The 20,065-nt window shown below is 50.4% G+C and overlaps 1 protein-coding gene across 2 annotated transcripts in view; it reads left to right on the forward strand.

The window, feature by feature from the left end:
• PCDH19 (protocadherin 19) overlaps positions 1-20,065 on the forward strand; it is a 59,840-nt gene that overhangs the window by 11,851 nt on the left and 27,924 nt on the right. The window contains exons 3-4 of one of the 2 annotated variants that reach the window (XM_040614676.1): positions 16,295-16,353; positions 19,348-19,520. In XM_040614676.1, coding sequence (XP_040470610.1) covers positions 16,295-16,353; positions 19,348-19,520 — 232 coding nt within the window. The remainder of the gene's footprint in view (positions 1-16,294; positions 16,354-19,347; positions 19,521-20,065) is intronic. The other variant, XM_040614678.1, reaches the window with a different exon arrangement.

Consider the following 20,065-nt stretch of genomic DNA (forward strand, 5'->3'; position numbering starts at 1 on the left):
GTGTATCGCCGCACATCCCCTGACCTCCCCGAGCGTCAGAGGCCGACATTATGGAAATCAGCAGCTTTTGATTCCGTTCCGAGGTCAGCCTAACCAAATTATACGTCTCCTAATGTAATCGCTCCAAGCTCTCTGTATGGAAAAATTCATTTGAATACCTTGCAACAGAGATAAACACGCCGGCTCCCACTCACGTTTAACTACGTCCCTCACTGATGGCCGCGCTCGCTGCGCGGTGGCTTAGGCGAGCCTTTAGTCCAACAGCTTTGGCTTGTCACGGCATCGCTGAGGCTGGAAAAGGCGTTTAAGATTATCAAGTCCAACTGTAAACCTAGCACTGCCAAGTCCACCACTAATCCTTGTATGTTTTGTACGGGTGATACGGGGTTGTGACCCCATCCTGGCTCCTCTCTTGGGATTTTCCAAGGGTTTTCCAGCCCACAGTGGGGTCCTGGCTGGGTGGTACCAAGGGGCTTCGCTGCAGGAGCCTGGGGAGGAGTTAAGAAGCCGCTGCGTGGTGTGGTGGCAGGAGCCAAGCTGTGTTTAACAGTAAAACCCTTCTCCGCTGATAGCAACACCTAGAGTGCTCAACATGGATATGGTTATATCATTATATATTGCATTCTCTATATTATTTGTTATATATTATCTGTTATATGCTATACACTGTATGATATACATGATATATTTATAAGCATATAAAAAGTGTGTATAGAATTGTTACATATTGTACCTAATTATGCAAATAAGTATGTAATATGTCATATAACCATATATATATCTCATTTGATTTTATGCTTACTGGTTTGGGTTTTATGGTTCACTTTTACTGAAAATAGAGAGGCGCGTCTTGTTTTCCTCTCCATAAATTTGAATTTCTGATGCATATTTCTGATGCATAACTCTTACTTGTTGAGTCTATAAAAAAAGCTCCGGCACATATATTTACATGGCAGATAAGAATTTTCCCTTAAATTACGGAAGATTTATAGTAAGTTTTTTTTTAAATTACGACAAAAGGGTGGTCTTGCATGCTACTTATGGCCTTTCTTATATTAGTTTCCAAATGAACTCTTGTTGTATTGAGCGATTTGAACTCTGTGGTTTCTCCCCGTCGCTCGCTTTGCATAAAGCACATGCTGCATGCAAAGGCATCGTTGAGGCCAGGCGCACTAACAACCTCATGCGCATCTGCTCGAGCCATATTTTCCAGCTGCCATTTCCTGAAGTCCCTCCTGAGGACTTTGAGCCAGAGAAGCTCATCAGCCAGGTGCCCTCCCAGGTCCTTGGGCTCCTGCCCTCACTGAGGGCATCCTGCTGGGGTCTTTCCTAAATTCCCATCAGCCAGGAAGGGCAGAGCCCTGCCTGCCCTTCATCCCCTGCCTGCCTCCATCCACAGGCTCTGCCTGCAGGCTCACCAGCCGCGAGCCCTCCATCTCTCCTGGGAGACCTCTCCTGTGACCCCCTCTGATGGTGGGTCCTGCTCTCATGCGAGGGCTCGGATGGGGGGACCTCCAGCCCTGCCTGCTCCCCCTTCCCTGCCAGGCTGCCTGCGGGGCTGGGCACATGGCCTTGCTTCAATAAATGATTAGATATTGTTCCCAGCAGAGACTATGGTTGAGTTCCAATCATTTTCTGTTAATTAAAATACAGGATGGTCTTATTTGTAGCATAAATAGTTGTAATCTGTGTACTTATAAGTGTAATTATAATTTAAATTAGAGCATGCTCTGAATTGGTGATGAATGGGGTGCTCTGCAGGCAGCCCTACCCTCACAGGGCTGCAGTGTGTGTTGTCTCCTGGGGTCCCCTGTGGTCCCAGTTCCTGCTGTCCCCAGAGGAGCATCACCCAGGGCTCAGCAAAGTGGCACTGAGGCCGTGGATGGCTCCCCATTTCGCTGTTCCTTTTGGGGCAGAGCTTGCCTGTGGCACCTGTTGGAGGGTTTGCTGGAGAAAAGACCACAGCATCATTGCTTCAGTGTCTCCCTCAAGTTTCTGGTCTAAATTTGGAGTGAAGTAATGGCTTATGTCAGCTGAACAAGTGATTAGCACTTAGCCTTGAAGTGCCTCCCTGTTTAACACAGGATTACGGTGAGTTCTCGTTAGGCTGGTGAAGGCTTGCATGCGGCAAGTGCTAATGCTGCAGTGGACAGATGTGCATCGCAGATACTGCACTTTGTACACCCTCGGATGGAAACCCTCAGCACGCTGCGGGTAACCCCAGCCGCTCCTCCTCCTTACACCCGATACATCGTGTGGGGCTGTGGTAGATAGCGTAGGTCTGTATGTGGTGGGGCCGTGTAGACGAGGTCCTTGTCTTGATGCCCTGTTGGCCACTGGAGATCTGGACGTGAATCCTTCGTGGTTCTCACGGGGATCTGGAGCTTGTCAGATTATACCATCTTTTGTAATGGCAGGTGTATGCCACAGGGCAGGTTTTAAAATTCCCGTGTTGGTAGACTGCATTAACCCATCCTAAGTCAGGTATGTAAAATTCCATTAAGCGAAAACCCTCTGGCATTTTCTCACCCGTGCTCGAGCTCTGCAGGCTATGCTAATGCAGTGTGTTTGCTCATCTATTAGGAGGATGATGGCTTTAAAATAATAACATTTATCTTTGGCAGCGGACCTACTATAGTGCATGCTGAGTACAATTTTGTGAAAGGCTCTGCAGATGTTGCCTCATTCAATCTGGGTCAAAAAGAGTGCTTAGAATCATAAAGGTTAGAAAGAGATCAAATAATTCGGTGGTTTTATTGCTGAATAATGTACTTGGAAAATATCATTCACCATTATTAGACTAAGTGAGTACAGAAAACACAGGACTCAATAGTCATTTCTCAGTATTGGCTGATTTTACTGTTTTTATAATGTAGCTAAATTCCCTGTTATTGATTCTAGCATTGATTATCGATCTGGAAACCTAAGTGTATGCGCTGGTGGGAGCACACGGGAGTCAGGCAATTAGGGTATTAGGCTTCCGCGCCTCCCTGCAGCGCCTGGCAGCGGCCAGCACACCCGCGGGGCGGATTGATGCGACTTGTGGGAAGCTGTCAGGGTTTTGGGAGCTGCCTTCACAAACAGAGATGAAAAAACAGGAAAACACCCATTTTGTGTGTGTTCTTTTCCATGCCTGCGAGCTTATGTAAACTTGTTCCCGCAAACCCAGATGGGCTGGGACAGCGGCACCGGGATGGGGCTCGGTGCCTGCGCCTGCGTCTCCCATCACCTGCTCCCTCCTGGACTTTTCATATTCAGATTCACATCTGGATGCTCTGGCAGGGGCCCAGCTTCAGTGACATTTAGTGATCAAATCCACACGGCTGTTGGCTTAGAGACAGTATCCGAACCTGTCTGCCCAGTGAAACGCTTTTCCAGACATTTGCGAGCAGTTCTGCTTTCTTGTTCAGCCCCACTGTGGCTGTGTCCCCTCTCTGGGGGGAGGTACCGCGCTTGGGCTGAGATCCTTCCCTGTACATCGGTTTAATTGCAGGGGTTGGGTTAGCAAGAGACCAAAGCCGTGGTCCCATCCAGGCTCTGCATCCCGTGGTGAGCCCTTGGACCAGAGCCGGCGGCATCGCTGTGGGAGCCGTGGGCTCCCGCCGGGCTGGGGCTTGCTCAGCCGTGCGATGGATTCCTTTGTTCAGAAAAAAAGAGATGAATTTTGGAATATGTTCATCTCTTGTTCTCTGCACTTAGTTGTTGTCAGCATTAATATGCCATTAACACATGCTCATTAAGAGGAGAATGATTATACCCTGCAGAGTATGGGGGAAACCTTCATTAGACACTAACATATTGAACTGAGCTGCAAACTTCACTTGGGAAAACTGGGGAAGGTTCTGCTCAGCATCAGGTTTCCCTAATTTCCCCTCGTTGGTCTGATAACAGCACCTGGTCTTCTAGCACGCACGCTTTCAGCCAGGGCTGCGGGTGTTGCGCAAGCGAGCCTGGGCTCAGGCTCCAGTGCTGAAATCCTTCTCGGGACCTCAAATCCAGTTTCCCCCAGATTGAAGACGTCCTCTTCAGAGCTTATTTTGGCAGGCAAAGTGGCCGCGAGCCTGCGTCCCTGCTCCAAGGGCTATGCCGGCTCTTCAGGCTTAACGAGATGAAATATCCGCAGAGCTGGGAGATGCTCCGGGAACAGATTTGTTGAGAAAGGAGGTGTCATTTCTACATCCTCGCTTTTCACACTGTAATGACGTTTTAAGCGTTCATCTGGCCTTGCTGCCTCCAGTCTGAAGCCATAACCTGCCATGTGTGACAGGGCAATTGCTCGCCCCGGTAATGATTACAGCGGAGCCTGGTGTTGTTCCCTTGTTTGCTCGGCGCGTGGCAGCTCGAGGCATGTGCATGGTGCTCTCTTAAAGTCAATCAATAAGAATAATTGCAAGTTCAGGTGGGGGTGAGGGAGGAGAGTTCTGTAGCAGACAAATATTTGCAGATTAAGACCCTGTTTACATGCAGATGCCTCTTGTGATAGGTAACAAGGGACAGACAATAAGGACCATATGTGGTATTTAATCAGAATTTATTTTAAATGGGGTGATTTCATAGATTTCCATGGAGCTGGCAGCTGTCCTCTGTATTAAATGTGAGCGTGCTGCCTCCATCCCTGCCCTGCTGCCCTGCCTGCCCTGGGCTTTTGCAGGATTTTGCAGCATTGGCGCATTGCGGTCCCGTCCCCTCTTGCCTCTGTATAGGTGCAGCCAGAGGGAATCCCACGGATCAGTTTTCACCTACAAACCTCAGCAAAGGAAAAATGGCATTTGGCGGCCCAGGATTTCCTGCGGTGAAGGTGTATGAAAGCATAGCCCCCTCCACGGGGGGAGGCAGCCTTTCTTCTGGCGCCTGCAGCAGCCGCAGGAGCAGTGATGCTGGGCTGAGCAGTGCCTGCTGCCCGCAGGACAGCCAGCACCCACAGGGTCTGCTGGAGCTGCGAGTGGTTATGGGGAGACCCAAACCACAGGTTGGAGGGGTTCTTCCAGCAGAGATGGAGACTGAGAGGGCTGAAGCTGCTCAGCCCTGACTCGTGATGCTCCTGGTGACCTGACCCCACGTTTGTGGTTGATCCTGAAACCTACTAATGAGGAAGTATGTCAAAACCAGAGGGGTGACCCATGGTTATCTGTCATTGCCGGGGGTGGGGAATGAGGTGGCGAGGTGAGATACCACCATGCGACAGGGCAGGCTTGGAAGCTTTTTGGTGTCTCTACCACTGCCTTCGTTAGAAGTAGGGTACCACCTCCTGGCTTGTGGTGGCTGGGTGGACAGATGGACGAAAGGACACCCTGGCTGTTGAGGAGGCAGGTCGGTGGCTGTCCCAGCTTCACCCAGCTTCTCCTTGGTTATTTCTCTGACCTTAATGACTTCTCCCTCTCGGCCCGCCGTGCTGTCTGAAGGCAGAGCAGCCACAGGCTCCCATCTAATCGCCTCTTGCCACGTTGGAAACGTGGCTGCGTCTGTTTGCTGGATGCTGCGTGACTCATGTAATCACCATGCAAAATGCATCATTCATAAACTGTTTAGCGTGACCTTTTGTACAGTAGCACTAATTATTATTATCACAGAAGCCCAGTAAACTAGACTAGTAATTATCAGGGATTTATTTGAATGGACAGCTAAGCTATTCTTGGCAAGTTAGTCAAAGCAGTTGTCATGACAGCCACACAAATGTGTCTTATGAATTGGGTTAATTAGGGTAATTAATAACTGTTGTTTTGCCCTTTTTAACAAGGTATTGCCTAGACACTATCAAAAAATAGCAATTGTACCTAACAGAAATAGTCTTCTTCTAACAGCAACCTTCAAATCACAAAATCAAAGTAGTAAATAACTGTTGGGTTGTCATTTCAAAGAAACGTGTCATCCTCCTTCTTGCGCAAAAGCAGAAAGTAAAAGGCTCTGTTGTAATTCTTCTGCTGAGTTTCCCTGGTTGTGCAGTGTTATCTAGAGACTGGTCATCATCCTTATCAATATTATTATTATTTATTTTAATGGCACGCCGCTCTGAGCCGTTGTCAGAGCTCTTTGCCATGCCCGGCTCCGTGCGAGGGTGAGGGCAGCCCCAAGGTGCTGCCGTCGGTCGGAGCGGGCTCTGCAAGCGGCAGGACTTACAGCTGATTTTAAAGTTGTGACCATAAAGAATTTTTGTTTTGCTGGTGCATCGTCACCATCCTCATCAGGATGGCTGGTGCCGAGCTGCCAAGTCCTCGCTCAGCAGAGCATCTGCTTCTTTTGAAAGAAGGGTTTTGCTGAATAAATGGTTCCGGTTTTCTTGGGTTTGTTGCCGATATTGAGTAATGGTGGTAACTAAGGTTCCTAGGAACGAAGTAGCACCGAAGGGCCTCAAAAACGAAAAAAACCCTCTGCTGTACCCCCTCCAGGGAGCAGCTGGGGCACCCCTGGCCGCCTGGTAGAGGGTCTGCAGCCTGCGGTGGTGGCGGTCCCCATCCTGTGCCGGTGGGCTGGGTGCTTGCTGGCACAGAGCACCGTCTTCCCGAGGACTGCAAGATTTGGTGCTGATTATTAAGAACGGTCCAACATTACAGATGTGACTGAGGAATATTACGTAAGTTTTGTAGAAAAGTGACCTGAATAGATGAGTGAAGGCTCTGGCTGGTTCTCCAGCTGCACCGAGCCCTGTCTATTTATATCACCTCTGGGCTTCCGAAGTCCTCTTTTAACTAAAGCTTATTTGATAACACAAGTCTTTTAAAAAAGCAAGAATAAAAAAAAAAAAAAAAAAGGAAAGGGGGAAGAAAGCCCTAAAGAAAAACACCTCTGTGGAGAAGGTAGGGTTTTAATGAAGAAATATTTTATACCGTTCTCCTACAACCTTAGGGCTAATAGCCTGGAACTGGTACTTTGGCTCCTTAAAAAGCCCAACAAGACAAGCCAATTACGGCCTCTGAAACATTTTTATTTTTAGTTCGTTGTAATAGCAATTCATCCTCGGCTATGGTACATTAACTGGAAGGAACAAGAAGTAGTAAGGTTTTGGCATCTTTGTAATAACCAACAGGCTGTTTTTACCAGGCTGTTAATAGTGTGGGGTGGCTGTCGGGCTGGGGGGGGGGGCAGTGTGGGGAGGAGAGGGGCATCCAGCGACTGCGGGAGCAGAGATCCCCTAACCCGGCGGGTGCTTTATTATCATTTATTTCCCTACAGTTTATTCTGGGAGAAAACAGGCTCCTGTTGGGCTAAATTCCTCAGTTTCCTGGTGCCTCCGAGCTGGCAGCATGGCTCAGGGGGGAGGAAGGGCTCTTTGAACGGGTGCTGGCGTGTCCCCAAGGCTGCTGGAGCCAGTGTGACACCTTTTGGGGGACAGCAGGTTTTGGGGGGAGTGGAGCCGGGCTGAGCTGTGCCGTGCCCTTCGCATCCCACCTCCCCGCCGGGCTGTGTGCGTGGTGCCGTGGGTGGCGATGGCAGAGCCGGGAGGGCCAGTCCTGCTCAGGGTCCCAGTCACTCCCCTGGCTGCAGGGTAATTTTGTGGGCTGGAGAGCTGCATTTTCCTGCCCAAGTTGGGAAAAAAATTAAAATCGGGGAAAATGGTTTTGATAAATAATTTCATTGTGAGCAAAATCCCCTTGAGGCTTAGAGCGGGTGCTGGCCAAGGCTATCCTGATTGCAAGCCTTTCCGTGCAATTACAGATAAACAATGTAAATGACAGCATGATGAGCACACGGGGCACTGTTCGCCTCAGTTTTATTATCCAGCAGTGCTGGGGAATTTTTGCCGGAGCCAGGCAGGAGCTGCTGGTGTGGAGCTTGCACTCCAGAGCCGGGTGTGGGTGCACATGGCCATGTGCCGGGGGTGCACATGGGACCGGATCAGGCCTTGGTGAAGCTGTAGGATGAAAACACCTGTGGGGTGTGTAGGGGATACGGGAAGCGCTCGCTGCTTGCCCCAAAATCAGAAGAAACGAAGTCCCCATGCACCCATCCTGCCCTCCCTGGCTGCCCCCGGGGCTGCCGCCCGCCGCTGCACCAGTTTCGGTACCCCTGGCCAAACTTGTGTCTGCTAAGCCACTGAGCGGGGAAATGGTCTGGCTGCAGCTGCCAGCCCCCTCGCCCACCGCCCCAGGGAGCCTTGGGGGTGTCTCCGTCTCCTCTGGGATGCAGAAGCGGAGCAAGGTGCCCCTCGGCGGTGGGGCAGCAGCTGAGCCTGGCTCTGTTTTGGCACCCGGCACCGTTGTGCACCCCCACCTGCCCCGGGGCTTGTGTGCGTTCAGGGATGCAGCCGGCGTGGCAGCTGCCCGAGCATCCGGTCACTCCGATGTGCCGAGCTGGCAGCAGCACCTCACACCTTCGCTATTTTTAACTCAGCTGCAATGATTTTTGGTTTTTCTTTTTTTCCTTTCTTTTTTTTTTTTTTTTTTTTCAGTGACAAATCTGTGATTTCTCCTGTTCCCTACAAAATGCATCGGTCTGACCTGCCGCTCCAGAAGGTGAATGACAAGGAGTTTTATTTAGCCCTAGAGATGGGAACATTTAAAAAAAGGTTCCTCTGTTATATTTGTTTTCATTCCTAATGGCAGGAGGCAGGGAAAGGACAGTTCTGAAAGGTTTTTTAACAAATCTGTAAGTCATGCCCCATTACCCTGGGGCTGCTGATTAGATCCAGATTGTTTCTCGCACTACTTAGGGAGGGGTGTAGTCCACACTGGAAGCTGCATGCATGGATCCGTTACATATCTGAAAGTCCCAGGCACAGGTGATGGGAAAAAACCCTTTTATTAGGTTTATTAGTTATTATATCTCTGCAGGGAATTTTCCTGGGTGTATTGAGGCAGCACCACCGTGCAGAAGGCTGTGCCCCAGGGGGGCTGGCGACCTCGTCCCTGTGCCCTTGGGTGGGCACATGGGAGGGAGGCATTGCCCCTGCTGCTCCCAAATCCCTCCAGTCCCAGTCTCGGGGGCACTGGCCAGCTGCTGGGGCATCGCCAGCCTCCTGGCTGCTCCTGTGCAGGGAGGGTATCTGTATGCTCTCCCCTAGAAAGCATGCTCCCCTTTTGGGTCAGTATTTTGCTTTTCGATCAGTTTTGTGGGGATGGTGCCGAGCAGGTGCCTGCCCTGGTGGTGCTGCTGGAGGGACCTCTGTGTCACAGCCACCAAAGAGCTTTTGGGTTATAGGTGCCATTTGAATGTGAGGCAGGTTTTTTATTGTTGCATTTTTGCCCTTCATAACCATACTGTAGATTTCTGATATGTTGACAAATTCAACCGGGTGACACTATTTGTGGCTTTCAGGAGTGTAATTATGGCTTCATTGTGTGTTGCTTCTCTTGGGATTCAATCTGGGTTTCTAATCCTGTACCCTTTTTCAAAATCACATCACAGCAGCTCCCTTCCTCCTGCTTCTGATCCATTTTCAGATAAAAAATGACAAAGCCTGTATTTATTTGGGGAGGGGACAGGAGTTCAGTGCGGATTAGTGGGCATGCCAGCGCCGTAATACAGTCTGGTTTGATACTTCTGCTCATTCTGATGAACGGGGTGATGCTAAAGGATGAACTCTCCCAGTGATTTCTCTGCAATGCTTTTTATTTCATCAAGAGAAAATGGAGGCTGGACTCAGTTCCTTCGGTGTTTAATAATGTCCATCAGAACCAAATGCCCTTTATTTAAGCTACAGTAGTAATTAGAGGGTCGGTGGTGTTAAGCAGCCATGGAGTCCGGCTCTGAGGAATGTTCATTGTACCTCATTAAATTTGGAATTAGTGCTTAAAAGGTCAGAAATAAATATTCTGTTTATATTTCGGGGATAGTAAATCTAAATGGATGCTGTGTTTGCACATCCTCGTCTCTGCTCGTTCCTGCTGAACCAAGCGAGGCACTGCTCCATTTGGTTTAGGCAGCAATCAGTGTCTGCAAAAAAGCCCAACCCCAAACCCGACCCTGGTTTCATTGATCAAGGGCAGGAAAATGATCTGCTGTATTACATCTAATTATAAAACATCAATATCAGATGCTAAATGCACTTACTTTTTCAGAGACACTATATTGCTAGTTTACAGTTTGCAATCTCCTGTATTACAGGCTTTAGCAGGGAGCTGGGCTGTCGGGAGATGGCTGCAAAGGGAGATGCCAGAGGTCAGATCCTTTTAACCTTTCCAGCTCCTCCAGGTGACTGGCTCTTAAATGGTGCTCAATAAGAGCCGAATTGCTTCACTTTTACTTTCTGTCTTGCCTGGAGCTGTTGACACAGCAGAGGTGCATCCCTCAGCCCCTCTCCCCTGGCATGTGCTCTGGTGCCCATGGAGCAGGCTGGAGCTGCAGAAGGGGACCGGTGGTCAGCTGGGTCCTTTCCAAAGTCCCTGACCCCATGGGGGTCCCTGAGCCACAGCACGGCTTGGCTGTCGGAGGGGAGGGTGATGGGCTCCATGGGGTGACACAGGCATCGCTTGCCCCACCATGTCCTCAGCGTTTGCTGACTTTCCTGCATGGTGGAAGCGCCAGTAGCTGCTTGGGTAGAGTTTGCGTGGATGTTTACCCCAGAGCCTGGGGCTGGTGCTGCTCTCACATCTCTGATACCCACCATGCCAGGTCCTGCCAGTGCTGGAGAGTGAGGAGCTGGGAAATACGGGTCTGTTTTCTGCTACGTCTTCCCAGGCTGCAGCCGCAGTGCTCAGGACCCTCGCCCACTATTGCAGATGTTGCTGATGCCGGCAGCGCCTGAGTGGAGCTGGTGGTGAGCGCAGGGAAGGAGGCGTGGGTCAGGCACCACAGTGCACATCCAGGCTGGTCTGCAGCCACTGCTCCTGGGCTTTGACCGATGCTCTGAGGCAGCAGTGTCCTCATCAGTAGCCAGTAGTGCAGGGGCTAATTATGTGGCATCATACACGATGGGGGAAAACCTCTCCTGATGTCCCTTGAGATCTGGTCCCAGCCCCGAGCTGCATCTGATGAGTCTCCTGCTGGTGTGGGGAGAGAGACCAGCTGCGTTGCTGGGTGTGAGAGCATCACGACCAGCCCGGACTCTTCTTCTCAGGGCCGCGGGGCTAGGTTTTGGTGTTCAGTGGGGATTTGTACAGTGCCTGCTCCCATCAGGAAGGAGTCTCAGACTGCTTATTTGTTTCCCATGAGGTAAATAAGCAGCTTGCTAAATGATATTTCCCTCACTGCTGATGCATACTTCATTTGACCTGGTCTCTACTTTGAAATTTTCCCTGTCTCCCCCGTGCAGCTGTAGTGTTTTTATTTAATTTGCATGAATTCTATATCACCCGCAATATAGTTCAAACCATAAGAATTAAGTACTGGTGAGATCTCCTAACAGGCAGCAACAGTTTTATTGCAGATGCTGGAGCCTGTGATTGAGTGGCCCATGGAGGACAGGACTGAGGATACAGGAGGACCAGGAGAAGTGGTCTTACAAGCTCTGCCCTTCCCACCGGGGAGACCCAGTGGATTTTTGGGAATGATTTGCCATTTCTGTGGTCCCCAGTGATGCCTGCAGGACGGAGGAAAGGTCAGACCGGTGCTCCTGGTGAAGATGAGCAGCTTGATTCAGAGGATGAGGAGCCATTGCATGTTTCGAGAGCATTTTCTGAAACCCAAAAGGAGAGATGCACATTGCAGCCTTGGAGAAAGGTCCGCTTTGTTTTTTAATAATAAAGGGTGACATGCAAGCTTTATTAACAAGGCACGTAGGGGAAAAAAAAAAGGCTCAAGGGATAACCCTGAAAAAGTGGTGCTAAATGTGTCATTTTTATGAAGCTGATTTTGTGAAGGGTCCCTACATGCTTTGGCAGGAGGTTGCAGCAGGTTTACAATAATTTGTAGAAAGATAGAAATGTTTTCACCCTGAAGTGAGAAGAAGGGCAAAAAACCTCACACTGGGATGCTTTGGAGTTATCTTCCAAGGCGGAGGCTGGCGGAGGGATGGATACCTGTCACTTCGGGTCAGGAGAGATGGGTCCAGCTTCAAACAACCACAGACTTTGCCGGGGGCCTGATGTGTGGACCAAGGAGCCAAATCCTCCACCGAGAGTCTGGATCCAGACACAGCAGAGAAAGCTGGATTTTCACCTCCACAGACTTTGGTTTGAAAAAACCAACATTGGAAATAGCTGAAAAGAGGGAAGAGTGAGAAAAAGCCCAATCCTGGGCATCCATCCTGAGGCAGGCAGGCTGGCAGGGACATGGGTGCGCTGATCCAAGCCGCCTGGCACAGCGCGGGACATGTCCCCCCCGCCCTGGGGACCGACTCCAGCCAGAATCCTCTATTTTTCCATCAGTCCACAGCGGTGGTCGTGCCTGGAGTTGCTGCAGCCTGCTGACCTTTCTGCTGGCACTTGCATTAATTCCTCTTAAACCACCTTTGCATCCTCTGGGGTTTATTTCTGTTTCTAAGGCAGAGAGTGAGCAGTCGTTAGAGCAGTGCTCTGTTGCTGCCAGACCTTTTCCTAACAGGGAAGTCACCTCCCGATGTCCGGGTCAAGAAGAGTTGTCCTGATGTTTGTACATCTTTTTTTTTTTTTTTTTTTTTTTTTTAATTTAACGGAATTGGCAGTCCTCAACTAAAAGCAACCGCTGGGGGGGGGGAAGTTTAAAATTTCCCTGCTGATTGCTCGATTCTGAGTGTGTCTGTTGTTATATTTATATTTGTGTTGCTAAGGCAGCAGTTAAAAGCATTTTTCAAATTAGGCACTGGTAAGCTGCGTGCTGAGCCAGGCCTCTCTCTTTGATGGCATTGACACCAACACTCCTGCATCTGGAAAGCAAATCCCAAGCCTGGAGGACAGCAGGGTTTCTTTCCTCCGAGAGTTATGCTAGGTGTTATTCAGCGCTTCCCAGTGTCTTGAATTTATTGTGTATTTGTAGCACAGAGGCTGAGGGTCTGATCCTGACAAGTGCGAGCATCTTTTATTTGTGTTATGATGAGCAGGAGATCAGAACTGGCAGTGCTGTTTGGGAGGTCCTTGCCATACCCAGCTCTGGACATGGAAAGGGGAGGCTGGGCTGGAGGCTGGGCTTCCCTTTGATTTCTGGAGGAGCAAAGCTGATCAGTGAGAAAGCAGCGATCTGATCGCTTTTGCCAAAATAATGAAGAAGATGAGGGCTGGCCTCTTGATGATGCACTTTATGAAGAGCGCACTTTCATCGGTGCCAGCCAGCCTTACCTTTTCCCTCTTTTTTTGTACTTCAACTTTGTTCTTCGGGCCTCATTAAGAGAGGGAGCGGTTCCTTTCCCAATTAAAATGTTGACATGTTGGAGATACTCTCCTTCGCTGTTGTTTTGCCTCTGTTTGTGAGTAATTGCACTTTGCAGGATGAACTAGAATTAGATCACGTGAACTTCGATTGAATAATGCAACCATAAAGCAGCCCTTCTCCATGAAAAATCTCATTTCTTTTTTATTTTTCTGTTTTGATCCCCTAGCCTGCATCTAGATAACCTTGATGGATAATCCCATGGCTGAGGAGAGGTCTCGTAAACTGCTGGGCTGCCTGATGCATGGGCGGGAATGTGCCAGTACAGGCAGGGCAGGCAGCTCTCGCCAAGGGTGCAAACCCTCGTCCCAGGGAAGCAGATTTCCCATCCTTGTGGCCATGTCACTCCTTGTTTTGTCCGAAATCTGGAAGTAATTAGCATTAGTCGTGCTGCTTTTGGTGGCGTGGGGGATTCGAAGCTTGGGAACGGATGCTGTGACTGACCCCACGGGAACCCGCTTGCTTGCATTAGTGACGTGGAGCATCCTGAGCAGGGGGGACACGTGGACCAGGGAGTCTGCATGGGAAGGGTGTTACCTCAGTCCGTCAGATGTGATGGGAGTTTGCTTGTCAGTGAATGGTTTCAGTTCAGCCAGGATTTGGTCGTCTTTTTTGGTCAGAAATCAACAGCAAAGCTCCCAGTGATGTTGGTCAGAGGGGGATTTAGTGTCTGTATCTGGGCTGCAGCACATGTGATGGCAACACATGCGGTGTTTCCTCAGCCTGTGGTGGTGTTTTGGCAGCACTGGTTGAGCATTCCCTGCGGATAGTCCTGGGTATCCCTTGGCCCCTGAAGCCTGGGCCATGCAGCGACAGTGCTCTGAGCATTTTAAAGCTCTGTGTTGTACCTGCATATATTGCAATTTGCCCTCTGGGTCCTCTCAGACACCCATTCCTCTCCTGGTTTTCCCAGGGCTGAGATGAGCCCATAGGGATGAAGTGCACATCTTATCAGAGAGTAGTGGTGGGTACAGGGGGTCTCACACTGCTGCTTGGCGTGGCAGTGGGGCTGGGGGTGTGGGGACAGGGCCAGCTGAGGCTCCAGGCTTGCTGGAGCCATTGCCACCTGCACCAGTGCAGCGTGGTGGACAGGGCTCCCTGCTGGGCCGGAATTGCTCTAAAACTGGTTCCTGTCCTCCTGTCCTGCGCTCCATTGCTTGGCTGCCCTCAGAGCCCCTTTGCAGGGCTGGGATCTTCCGTGGGGCTGCTGGAGGGGGATGCTGTGGGGTGGCATCAATCCCCATGGCATGGCAGCACCAGGATTGATGGATAAACACAGGACCAGTGTTTTCTGCAGCGTTTAAAGTCTTGGGCGTCACAAAGTTTAAAAATACATGTGTCCATTTACTCCTGAGCTCTAACCATCAAAGTCGTCCAGCAGGACTGAGGATGCAGGAACTGCAGGGACCAGTAGTTTGTGCAGTAAATCTCCTGCGTGACTCTCCAGCAGTAATTACTATGTGAAAGTAATAACTGAGCTGTGCTGAGTGCTGGGCCAACTCCCCCGGCTCGCAGCTCCTTGCATGTTTCTCTCTGGGAGGTTCCTGTTTGGTAAATTAGACATTGTGCTGTATTTGAGAAAAGGTCACATTTAACCAACGCCGCCTTTGCTTTATTATCTTGGCAGAGCAGTGTAACCTCTGCTGGGGTACGATTGGATTTCACATTCGGCTCTGCTGCAGCAGCCCTGCTCCCTGCATCCTGCCGTTGTGATTACGTTAGCAGCAGACTCTGCTTTCCTTTATTTATTGGGACATTAAAGATGCATGCATTTATTTTTGCCATGTTCATAATTGCCATAAAAACAGGCCATAGTATCCCAAATTGGCACTTTGGGAAGGAGAGTGGCCACGGGGCCAGGGTGAGGAGGAACCAGGACAGGCTGCTGGGACAGGTGACTGTCCCTGCTTCTGTCCCAGGAGGAGGATGCTGCCAGCCCAGAGGAAGCGGGACAGAACAGGGTCGACCCCTAACGCTGCCAGGGGTGTCTGGCAGGGGCAAAGAATGTCCCCCAGCCCAGGAGTGATGCTGGTGGGAGCCCAGGTGGGATCCCTGCAGATCTGGGCAGACTTTGGGTAGAGGGACAGATGGACTGGGGTGCCTGACCTGCCTCCTCATGGGTCCCTGAAGCCCAGGGAGGATCCTGGCCCGGCCATGCAGATCCCACCGTGTCCCTGACATGGCTTCTGTTGTGACTCACCATGCATCTCCCACCTCATCCTACCTCGTAGCTCCCACACATCCCACCCTGCAACAGCCACTGCATCCCACCATTCAGCTCCCATCATGTCCCACCGTGCATCTCCCACCATACTGTACCACGCAGCACCCACCACATCCCACCCTGTGGCTCCAACTGTGGCCTCCAGAGCGCTAACACCTTGCTCTCTTCTCTACTTTTTGGTTGCTTTTGTCGGTTGCTTACCTGCTGTGAGCACCAGAAATCCGGGGCTGTGTAATCAGGTTAAAAGTTAGTGTGTCAAGTGTGGAGTAAGTTAGTGGGTTTTGCTTGCAAATGACAAACCCATTGGCTTTTCTCCCCTGCTTTTACTCCCCTCCAACTTTTAAGCATGTTGCCCATTGTTTGTTTTTTTATTAATAACAGAGCCCACTGTCTCTGCAAATGAAATGATGTAAAACAAAGAAAAGTGCCCGCATTAAATTCTCCAGCAGGGGATTACCTTGCTGGCATTTACATATCTATGCAATAAATATTTTAACGTGTTAATTATACACTAATAAGAAAAATACCTTTTGAACTTTCAGTCAAATTGACACACACAGAACCGAGTCCATCAGGGAATTAAAAGCAATTAGTTTTGTAACAGAGCGTAGTCACATTGTTTCTTCTCTGCAAATTGTTCTGTGGTCACCAGCCAGCCTTGGTTTTTTTTTGGTGAAAGCTGGTGGCGAGACCGACAGGGACTGGAATCTTCCACGCCTGGCTCCGTCCCGCTTGCTGGGGTCTGTCCCGTGCCGGGATGCTCCTTCCCTTATGTGGCGTTCAAACCTGGCCGTTCCCAGTCATGGGGAAATCAGACTTGTAACCATCTCCCTTTTCTTTTCCTCCTTCCAGACTGAAAACTACTCCTTTGATTCCAACTACGTGAACAGCAGAGCTCATTTAATAAAAAGGTACGTAGGCTTGCTTGAAAGCACTTGGGTTTGCCCAGCCAAATCCTGATTATTTAATGTTCTTCCTTACTGTGTTATATACGACTTGCTTTTTTTAATATGCAAAATGTTTCCAGAGTAATCATTTGATTTTAAAAACAGTATTTACTTCCTATTACGTCCCATTGCTCTTGGTTTGCAATAAAGGAAGGGTTTTTTTCTTTTCTTTTCCTCCTTCGCGCTGGGAAGTTGCAGTGAGTTAGGTGGAGTGCTGTTACCCTGACAACTTTCAAATTCATAGAGTTTATTCTATTTGAATGCACAGGAATAAAATGATAGATCTGGATGGTGAGATCTCCCTGCCATGTGAGGCGGGGGAAAAGAAAAAAAAAATTCTCGTTTGGGGGCAGATAATTGGGTTGGATATGCGCTCACTGTTTTAGGTTGAATGCCGAGGCAAAACAGCACTTTGCGAGGCTTTTTTCTTCCATGGGTAAAAAGGAAAATATCGGTTCAGTTGCAACCTGGCAATTACCCTTGGGGGAATTTAACTCTTTAGATAAATAGTGGTATCCTCAGAGCTTAGTGGTGGCAAAGAAATGTCTCCGGGAGGTTAACGCTGGGGTTATCTGGCTGAACCCCGCTGGGCTGTGCTAAACTAGAGGTGAGCATCCCCCTGTGGGGCAGGCTCGGCTCTGCCTCCCCGGCTATTGCCAAGGCACGGAAAGGCACTGACACAGCACAATCAATACCCGTCAGGAGGCCGCCGCGCAGGGCTGGAGGGCCGTCTCCCTGCTCAGGATGCGGGCGCAGGAGGTGGCCGGCAGCTCTTTGCCCACCTCCCCTCTCCTCCCCAGGGACCGGCCGAGGTGTGCGGCGAGCGAGCTGGGTTTGTGCCAGGGTGCTCTGCAGAAGCCATCATGGCAGCAGGGGTGTAACGGAGAGCAGGAGCCGGCCCTGAACTGCTGAGATCTGATCTGAGCAGTAAAAATATCCAATTATCTGCCTGGCTGAGATCCCATTTATTTACATCTTAAAAATACAAGGAGTAAGGGAGCTGTGAGCACATTGTTTAAGCAGCTTGGGTTCAGCTAGGGAAGGACAGGTGTATTTGCCTGCGTGGCTCGTGGTGTTTAATGATGCTAATGCGATTGTGAGAGAGGATGGCTTGCCTGCGTCATGCTGCCCCTCGCCGGAGAGTCTTCAGCCATACTGAAAAAAACCCAATCTATTAATCTTTCCTCGTTCACACCTAAGATAAAGGCAAGCAGCGCGCCTGCTGCAGCAGGGCTTACTCCGAGGCTGTATTGTTTGGGAAATGCTGCTGCTGCTGATTCCCTGAGACCTGCCCATCCTTTAGAGAAGTGTCAGCCGTGGAAACATGTCGTGTGGCTGCTGCATTACGGTCTGGTTCACTGCAGGGGAGATAAATGCATTGTAACACGGGTTGCCTGCGCATTATGAACAGCAGCTCCATGTAGGACAGTGTTTCCCCTCGCTTTCTACCTTTGTCTTGTACTTTTAGTACAACGGGTGCTGGGAACACTGTGCAGACATCTAAGAACAAAAAATATTTTCTGTAACATACTGTGGCATCATTTTCATCCTTTGCCTTTATGAAGATGTTGTAGCTCTTCTATCTTTGGTGAGTGAATCTCCTCAAATCCAGCACTTTAATTAATCTATTTGTACTTTTCCTGTGTTGTCTGCCTGCCCCTCTCGCTCATCTATGCACACACAAATGAATTGTAGATTTGTAGTGCTTTCTTAACTTAAAATTCTTTGATGTCACCTGGAATCAAAGTCAGTGGCTTCAACAGGGACATCTTTGTTTAAAAGGTAATGTTTGAAGGTTTACCAGTTTATATGTATTTCAGAGCTACCCCCTTGTGTGCTTTTGCAAAGCATCAGATGGTAGGTGGTCTGATTGGTTTCCGTGGAGACGCAAAAGGGTTTTTCAAAGTAATGAAAATCTCCAGCTCTTTGGGGCTTTGAAGCACAGGCCGCATCACCCACCAGTGGTGTTTCACACCAAATCAGCCAGCAAGAAATTTTGGAGCCGTGGGTGCAGGTGGATCCCCCCGATGGATGCAGATTTCTCATGCCAAGGCTGGGTGTGGAAGGAGGCGCAGGGTGGGTTGCCCAGGGACACTGATGGCTGTACCACCTGGGGAAGGCACATCTCAAGATGTCCCTGTGACTTGCTGCTGGGTGTCCTGGGGCATCACCCCTTGCAGGATGGTGGCGAGCAGCAGGAGGATCCCAAATGCAGCCAGAAATGAAACTCTTCCATCCCTCCAGCCTAGCGGCTGTGGGGTGATGAAGCTGCTTGGCCCTTGGGGGAAGTTGGGAGCAGCTCAGGTCTACCCGGCAGTGGCTGTGCTTGCAGGGGATGTCAAGGAGTTCAACTGTGTGTCGGATCTCCTTAAGGCTGTGAGAACTTGGATGCAGCATTGCCGGGTTATTTTTAAAAATAAGAATGGCATTGTCATCATGAAAATGAATTCCTGTTTCTAGGAAGACCTTAGTTTTCAAACTTTAAACAACCAGGATTTGGCCTATAACCTAAAAAATTAGGGTTTAGATCCTGTGTAACTTCAATATGTGGTAATACGACTTAAGGGAGCCGAGTTATAGAAACGGCTCATTCAGTGTATATATTTTAAATTTTGTTTTCCAATCCTGCTTCACTCTCAGCTTCCATACTACCCAGAGCAGCTGGCTGACACCATCCCCATGGGCAGAGGCAGCCTGCCAGGCGGGACAGGCTGGATGCTGTGTTGCAGGGTGCTGAGCAGGGGGTGTCCCCCCTACCTCCCTGCACCAGCTCTGTGTGTATGGGGAGCAGCTCCAGCCCTGCTGCTGGGTGCTGGGATGGCAGGGGACCTCCCTGTCCCTGCAGGGTGCGAGGCTGAGTGGTGGCAGCAGTGCCACCACCGCAGGTCTCCCTGTACGCCATGGGGCAGCGGGGGCCACCTTGTCCCACCCAATAAGTCATGACTGTGTCTCCCCCAGCAGCTCCACGTTCAAGGACTTGGAGGGGAACAGTCTGAAGGACAGCGGCCATGAGGAGAGTGACCAGACGGACAGCGAGCACGATGTGCAGCGGGGCCTCTACTGCGACACGGCCGTCAACGACGTGCTGAACACCAGCGTCCCCTCCATGGGGTCCCAGGGCCCTGAGCAAGGTGAGCCACTGCTATGTGCCCTGGGGGCTGCCCACCACCCGCCCAGCCCCCACACGCCCCGTCGGTGGCTCTGGTGCTGCCTCAGTGGGTGCAGAGCAGGGATGCGTAGCGCTTGCAGGGGATAATGCTGTACATCATCAGGGTGCTGGGTAGATATAAATTAATATTCACGCCGCGCCTGTCAGGTAAGTGAGCAGTTGGGATTATCTTCTGTTTCACAGGCAGAAAACCCAAGGCCATGAGCACCCGCCTGACAGTGAGCGAGTGGCGGAGTTGGGATTAGGGCAGGAATTACCGGTGCCGTGCCCAGGGCTGGTCCCTGCCGGCACTTGGTGCGCCTTTCCCTGCGCGCCCTGCTCGCCATCTCCGGAGCTCATGTGCGGGCGCCGTCTGGGCAACTTTTCCGAAAGGTCAGCAGAGCGTGTGGGCAATCAGCTGGGCATCCCACGAGGGATTAGCTTGGGCTGGTGGGTGAGGGTTTGCATCTCTTCCCCAGATAGGCGGTGGGCTTTCAGCTCTTACACATCGCCACGCGCAGGGATGAA

The sequence above is a fragment of the Falco naumanni genome, chromosome 14, assembly GCF_017639655.2.
Source record: "Falco naumanni isolate bFalNau1 chromosome 14, bFalNau1.pat, whole genome shotgun sequence".
Classification (NCBI taxonomy): Eukaryota; Metazoa; Chordata; class Aves; order Falconiformes; family Falconidae; genus Falco; species Falco naumanni.